Source organism: Acinonyx jubatus, chromosome X (assembly GCF_027475565.1).
Source record: "Acinonyx jubatus isolate Ajub_Pintada_27869175 chromosome X, VMU_Ajub_asm_v1.0, whole genome shotgun sequence".
NCBI classification, from domain to species: domain Eukaryota; kingdom Metazoa; phylum Chordata; class Mammalia; order Carnivora; family Felidae; genus Acinonyx; species Acinonyx jubatus.
The window spans coordinates 81,355,805-81,363,415 of NC_069389.1; the positions used below are offsets into that span (position 1 = coordinate 81,355,805).

At 43.9% G+C, this 7,611-nt stretch overlaps 1 protein-coding gene across 3 annotated transcripts; it reads left to right on the forward strand.

Annotated features, from left to right (window-relative positions):
• Positions 1–4,724: 4,724 nt before the first annotated feature.
• Positions 4,725–7,091, forward strand: TCEAL1 (transcription elongation factor A like 1). 3 transcript variants are annotated; one of them, XM_027053384.2, is made up of 3 exons: positions 4,725–5,233; positions 5,654–5,720; positions 6,069–7,091. In XM_027053384.2, exon 3 carries the CDS (start codon positions 6,081–6,083, stop codon positions 6,558–6,560), a length of 480 nt encoding a protein of 159 aa, XP_026909185.1. In that variant the 5' UTR covers positions 4,725–5,233; positions 5,654–5,720; positions 6,069–6,080; the 3' UTR covers positions 6,561–7,091. The 3 variants fall into 3 exon arrangements, with proteins under 3 accessions (XP_026909185.1, XP_026909186.1, XP_053057463.1); XM_027053385.2 differs by lacking the exon at positions 4,725–5,233 and adding an exon at positions 5,373–5,504; XM_053201488.1 differs by lacking the exon at positions 4,725–5,233 and adding an exon at positions 5,382–5,406.
• Positions 7,092–7,611: the final 520 nt, after the last annotated feature.

A 7,611-nucleotide genomic window follows, 5' to 3' on the forward strand; every position in this document is an offset into this window, starting at 1 on the left:
TCTTCCAGTGAGTAAGTGACAGCCTGGATCCTGCCCAGCCCAGAGCCTGGTACTGCCTCCCTTTGGCTCAGGTTGGACCTGCCTTCCCAGTCCATGAGTAATTTCCCAGCAGCCAGAGTTGCTACTCAGAGTCCCTTCCTTGTTTCTCTGGACATAAGCAGAGTGACAGAGGGTAGGGAGGGAGAGAGGGAAAGGGAGGAAGAGAGAGAATGAGAGACAGAGAGAGAGAGAGAGAGAGAATGAGAATGTACCCCAGTTAGGATGAGGCCGGAAGCAGAAAAGAGAAGACTCTTGTCATTCCATTTCCACTTGGCTATTTGGGAGAGCCTGAGAGCTATAGGCTGAATAGGGCCTGCTGCAATCAACAGCAGATAGTCTTGAGACTAAAGTACTGCCATGGGTGTCATTAAGAAAGAATGCAGAGGCGGCAGAAGAAGGGGGAACCTCTGAGCTGGGGAGGGCATTTCTCCTCAACTCCAGGCAGACAGGCCCTGCAAAGTAAAACCAGACCTCCATGGAGTCTGTGCTGTAGACAGACTCAGAGGGAGGGGCTCTGTTTCTGCCACAGAAGTGCAGCCTCATCAGGGAACAGGAATCCCTAAACCAGAAACTCACTCTGGGCTTCCTCAGATCCCCCAGAGAAAGGCCACGCCCCTGGATACGGTTGTCATGGCAGCAGCTGCCAGGGGCTGACTGCCTTCCCCCTTGCTTGCATGGCTGCCCTGCTTGCCTTCTGATACCTTCAACTCCTGCTACCTGAAAAGGCCTGTACTGTCCACCCTGGCTGCATGTAAATGCGCCTGGAGCCCACTGCCCAGGAGCTGTTTTACAAGGTGGTTAAAGGTTGCCTCTCTTACATCATACTGCTAGGGTTTCAATCCTATCTCGGCTAGTATCACGTGTGTTTCCATCGGAACAATTTGTAACCTCCAAGGACCTTAGTTTCACCTTTAAAATGGCATTTCTTAGACTTAAATCTTCCCTAGAAATTTTGACCTAAGCAACATGTCCTCACAGGGCCCTAAGTCAGCAGTATCAAATCAAATCCAAGAGAAGGGTTATTTCATAGCTCCCACCCCAACTACACACAAACAAGTAGCAGTCCACATTCCCTTGTAACAAATGGTGTCACCAAGGCAGATGCACCATCATCTTACTTCCTCTTGAGAGCGCTTTCTCTCAAGGGAACCCCAAATCAGTTACTGTCAGGCAGAGACTTAGAGCCAACACAAAGACATTGTTTTCATTCTTCCATTCCCCGTTCTAATTCTTTATATCTCCCTTTTCTGACCCCCATGTTTACTAAATTCTCATCAAGGGTTAATTTATAGTGGTTTGGGAGCTTTCAGAGGCAACTGTGTCCTCTATCAGCAGCGCTAGAAAGGAATCCCACCCTACAAAGTCACATTGAGAGAGGAAAGGAGGGGAACTGGCCTGGCAGGGCACACTCTTGGCTGCCAAACCCAACAGGGGAAAATAATTTTTTCATGTGAAGTTAGAGTTCTTTGCTGAGATCTCCTCCAGATCTTTCCTGAGCTTGCTGAATTTATCATCCTATTTAGTACTAATGGCATGCTTTAAATTAATATTTTGTAGTAATGTACTGAATGACAGAATTTGGATTCTGTCCAAGAATAAGGGAGTAAATCTAACAAGACAACATTTAACCCAGAAAAACAGAAGCTTCTATACTTGGGTTAAAATTAAAATTATTCACATATATGCACCCCTGTTTTTTGCAGTGTTTACAATAGCCAAACTATGAAAGCAGCCCAAGTGTCCATTGATAGATGAATGGATAAAGAAGATGTTGTATATATACACAGTGGAATATTATTCAGCCATAAAAAAGAATGAAATCTTGCCATCTGAAACATGGATGGAGCTAGAGTATAAGGCTAAGTGAAATAAGCCAGTCAGAGAAAGACAAATACCATATGATTCACTCATATGTAGAATTTTTAATGTTTATTTTTGAGAGAGAGAGAGACAGAGACAGAGACAGAGCATGAGCAGGGGAGGGGCAGAGAGAGGGAGACAAAGAATCAGAAGCAGGCTCCAGGCTCTGAGCTGTCAGCACAGAGCCCGATGCAGGGCTTGAACTCACGAACGCAAGATCATGACCTGAGCTAAAGTCAGACACTTAACACTTAACCAACTGAGCCACCCAGACGCCCCACTCATATGTAGAATCTAAGAAATGAATAAACAGAGGGGAAAAAGAGATACACCAAAAAAAAAAAAAAACCCAAAACCCACACTCTTAACTATAGAGAACAAATGGTTACCAGAGAGGAAGTAGGGGGTGAGGAATGGGTGAAATAGGTAAAAGAGATTAAGGATAACTTATCTTCATGAGCACTAAGTAATATATAGATAGAATTATTGAATACTATATTGTACACCTGAAAGTAATTTAACACTATATGTTAACTGTACTGGAATTAAAATTTTTAAAATTAAAGTGATTCATATAAGGCTATTAACAGGGATGTGTGAAACAGATTTGGGAGTGTCAGGTGATTGCAATTTAAAGTGGATTCAACTGTGTAATATGGCATCCACAAAATCTAACTATGATCTTAGGATTCATCTACAGGTGTATAGTGGCTATTCTATAGTGAAGGGTGTGATAAGATCACTCCATTCAACACAAGGCAGAACATTCAGTATTTTTTCAGAGACATTTATGAATTCAGGAGCATGTAGGATGGTGAGTGACTTTGAAAAAGTATATCACATTAGAAAGAACTGAAAATAACTGGGGAGGTTAAGACTAAAAAAGTCTTGGTGTGATTGTTTAAGGATTAAATGAGATAGCATATTGAAAATGCTTAGCACAATGCCTGGCATAAGTGTTCAATTAGTGTTAATTAAAAAACAATAATTAGTAATATTATTAGTGTTAGGTCATACTATTATTATTACTATTAATATTATTATAGTTAATGCTTACAGGGTGCTTTCTATGTACTAGGCACCTTTCCAAGTCCTTTACATATACTGACTCATTTACTGATTTTATCAATCCATTGAGATACGTACTATTATGTCTCCAATTTTGCAGATGAAGAAGTTGAGTCACAGAAAATTCAAGTGGATTGCCTGGTATGTCTCACAGCTGGGAAAGGGAAAGAACTAGAATATTAACTCTAATACTTGTTTTGTACCACTCCAGAAAGCAGAATCAACACCAAATGTATGTCAACTACTGGGAGGCAGACCTCAGCTCAACAAAAGTAAAAACTACTCTGAATAAAACTGTCTGAAATTTCAATGGGTGTCTTTTAAGGTAGTGAGTTCTCCATCACAGGATGTAAGGGGGAAAAGGTCAGAAATGATGAAATGCGAATAAAATGGGGGTCCTCTTGGAAAGAGATGAGGCCAAACTTTGGTGAAAAGAATAAAGAAGGTATAGTGAAACTTGGCTTTTAAAAGACACACATCACTGAAAAATGGAAAAGTAAAAGTTAGAGAAAAGATATAAAAGTGAACTAATATCTGTCTTGCTTCTATCTCAACACAAAATAAATTAGATGTTGGAAAAAAAAGCTCTTAAACTGGGAAATTTCCTGAATGAATTTCTGTTTGGAAACTTACTAGATGGCCTGGGCTTGAAAAAAAAAAAATCCCAGGGTCCTAACAGATCTGACAGCCATCAACCCTGAAAGTATAAAATACAGAGAGGAGAGGTATAGTCTACTTTCCAGAAGAAAGGGCACCTGCATGAGAAGTAGCATCCAGGCTGATGTGAGTAGGTAAGATGCAGGGATGGGAGATTGAAGATCATAACACCATTAGATTCAGGGGCACCTGGGTGGCTCAGTCTGTTAAAAGTCCCACTTTGGCTCAGGTCATGATGGCATGGTTTGTGAGCTCGAGCTCCGCTTCCGGCTGCGTGCTGATGGCATGGAGTCTGCTTGGAATTCTCCCTCTCGCCCTCTCTCTCTCTCTGCACCTCCCCCCCAAACTCACGCTCACCCTCTCAAAATAAATAAACTTAAAAAAAAAACACCATTAGATTCAAACATACATACTTGTAAAGACAATTGAGTATGTTAATATAGTTTTAATCCTGCTACTCCATGTGTGAACAGAATTATTGCATAGTTGAATATGAATGTCTTCTGCGCTGAATCTTTTGGATACAGCAGTCCAGGACCCAGATATTTGCTGATTTAATGAATTAATATACACTTTATCAACCAGCAACACCAAGAGGTGGCCGGTTAAGGATTTAGAGTCCCAGAAAAATATTTCTTCTATTATGAATAATTACTGAAGAGTGTGTGTTTGCGTGTGTGTGTGTGATACACACACACATAATAGTATATATAGGGGTGCCTGGCTGGCTCACTTGGTGGAACATGCAACTCTTGATCTCTGGGTCGAGTTGGAACCCCATGTGTGGCGTGGAGTTTACCTAAATTTTTTTTAATTGTATATATAATGCCACACTCTCCACCCCAAATGCTCCCATTTCAGAAAATAAATCTTTAGATGTTTTGTACTTAGATGGACAAATGTGTACTTTGATTTATGAAAATCATCAAAGTATTTATGTTTTTAGATTTGCATACTTTACAAACAACTCTTTCTAGAGTTCTAGAACTGAATGATTACGAATTTAGACTGCAGCCTCTATTTGTGATACAGGTTTGGGGGCTCAAAAAAATCCTCAGGTCATGGAAAAGTGAAAGCTTATCTTCCATAAAAGTGACAAGAAGTGAAAACCATGTTGATAGAGCATAAACGGACATGATGGAGTCATGGGTATGGATGTGGATTAAGACTGGGAAAGGAGACATGATACTGATTCATTAAGTAAAAATAGTCAAATTTCAGTGCAGGATCTGGACTGTAGGTGAAATAATGGGCCTTGGTGTTTGACAACAGGAGAATAAGAGGTGGTATCAGGGTAAGCAGCAAAGAGGAAGAGGCAATAACTCCCAAGACTGGATGCTGACAGTCTCTGGTAACCAGAAAAGGCAAATATAAACAAAGAGGTGAGCGACGATGCCTGGTGTGTTGACAGTTGCGAAATACAGGAAGGGTGCTGCAGCAAGGCCGCCGGTCAAAGTGGTTAACTGGAGATCTGAGCTAGGCTGTGACGCGCGGCCCTCACGTGACCAGGAGCCTATGTCTGCCCAAGTCCCTCTCGTACAGGTCCTTTTTGCTTGTCCAGACACCGTCTGCCTACTGCCCTTTGGTCAAGGGGAAAAAGCAGGAGGAAGTAAGTCCCCTTGGTCCCCTTAAATCGGTTTGAGTGTCGATGCTGCCCAATAACCCCTGGGATCAGGATGGCAGAGAGTATCAGGCCTTTCCCTATATCCAGCCCCGCCCCCCCTCCCCCCCCCCCCCCACATTTCGGTGTAGAAAATGGTGGCCTTGGGGCGAGGTGGGGAGGTGAGTGGGGCCCCCTGGGAGTCACAGACTTAGAAATAGTTTCTAAATAATCCTTCGCTTCCACTTGCCGCCTGAAAAGAAATGACGAACACTGCGAGGTATAGGATGGTGGGGCATGGGGGAGGGGAGGCAGTGGGGGCTGACGCGGGGGCGGCGGCTAATGCCCAGGAAAGGGACGTATGTTGTCAATTAGTCCTTCCCTCCTCCCCACTCTCCGCCCCCTACCCTGTCTTGCGTCTGTCTGCAGGTCTGCGGGTCACAGCGGTGCGCCTCGAGGAGAGGAGGCCTAGAGCAAACCGCCAGGAGAGGTCCAGGTCAGGGAAGTGGTGGGCAATGGCCCGGGATGGGGTGCGTGGGAGGACGCTGACTGGAATGGGGTCCGCAGTACCACCGCCCCGCCCCGCCCCTGTCACAATGGGAGAGGCCTCTGGCAAGGCCTGCTGGGAAAATGGTGGGCTTTCGGGAAGGAGGGGGCGATCGGGGCTAACAGGGTGCGGCGCGGTCCCCAGGGCCAGAGAGCCCCTCGACAAGCATAGGTGGGGGACCTGGGCCCCCAACTTAGGAAAAGGCAGTTATGGGAACCCGTGGCCAGGGTTTTGATCCAGCCACCAAGTGTGTTTACTCGACTCTGCCTTGTCTCCTATGAATAACTGTACTTAAAGAGGATCCTCAACATGGAAAAATCATGCAAAGAAAATGAGGAACAGCCAGAGAGCGCGCCCAAGACGGATGAGGAACGGCCTCCTGCGGAACACTCTCCCGTAAAGCAGTCTCCGGAAGAACCGTCTTCCGAGGAGCAGTCGTCAGAGGAGGAGTTCTTTCCTGAGGAGCTCCTTCCTGAGCTCCTTCCCGAGATGCTCGTGTCCGAGGAGCGCCCTCCTCCGGAGCGCCTTTCTAGAAGGGACCTTTTTGAAGAGCGCCCTCCCATGGAGCAGCCTCCTTGTGGAGTGGGAAAACATAAGCTGGAAGAAGGAAGCTTCAAAGAGAGGCTGGCTCGCTCTCGCCCGCAATTTAGAGGGGACATACACGGCCGAAATTTGAGCAACGAGGAGATGATAAAGGTGGCAGAGGAGATGGAAGAAATGAAAAGAGTACGAAACAAATTAATGGTCATGCATTGGAAGGCGAGGCGGAACCGTCCTTATCCTATTTAATGTGTTCGGCCTTTAATTGTTTCCCCTGATAGAAGGTTGCCACCTGAACTTTGTTTGCATTTTCTCATGTCATGCACTTTCCCCATCTCAATTTTAACTTTTTGCGTGGCTTTATTTTAGGTGTTTTGCTTGTAACTGGCATAAAATTGGGTTTTCCCCACCCAAAAGCTGCAAGTCTCCCTCTCACCCATTTGCATGAAAAGGTGTACATTATATATTGTGAAGTGAAAACAATTTTCAAAAAGTATATGTAGCATCCCATTTTTGTAAAAAATGTATATTTGTATATTATTATGCAAAGAAAAAACTGAAAGTATATACTTAAATGTCTTAACAGTGGCTATCCATGTGGTAAAATAACAGGTGTTTTGGTTTTTCATTTTGCTTAATGGGAGCTTCTCATTTTTCAAGACAAACATATTGCTTTTGTTGAGAAAAACAATATGGGGAAAAATTTAAAAACTGTCAATCAACTTATAAAGACAATGTGGCACTTAATAAATACTTGTCAGAACTTTAAAGAAAAGTAAATCCCATGTTTCCTTTAAATCTCTTAGGCAGAAAAATAAACCAGGTACTTCTATTTAAAGGTCATTCTTTTTCTATTTAAATAGGAATAATGCTGGATTTACAAGGCTGCTGTGGAGCCAAATGAAGATCCTAGAGCTCTATGGTTTTCCTCCACCTGCATATGCAGGACCCCCAACCCCTATAAGATACCCTTCAAATATCCAGTGGATAGAACCCAAAGGAGGTTTCACTTACACTCACAAATAATTCCTGTGAGATTCCAGGTGAATGACACATTCTATTTCTGTCCTGCTATTCCCTTCCCTTGGACACTGCCACATCTACTGGGAATAGCTGCCTTTTTCCCTTGGTCTTGGTCCTTCCATGACCCCCACCACAGCCAAGGTGCCTGGGTCCTCCAGTTGCAAAGCTTCACTGATTTCTCTGGAGTCCCTCTGGGCCAAAGCTGAACTCAGTCTCCTACAGGTAAATGGAGAATGCCCCTCCTTCGGTTTTAATATTATACAGGTGCATATCATCC

Bases quoted from the DNA above. Each gene is read 5' to 3' on its own strand.
- TCEAL1 (XM_027053384.2), top strand. From the start codon at position 6,081: ATGGAAAAATCATGCAAAGAAAATGAGGAACAGCCAGAGAGCGCGCCC.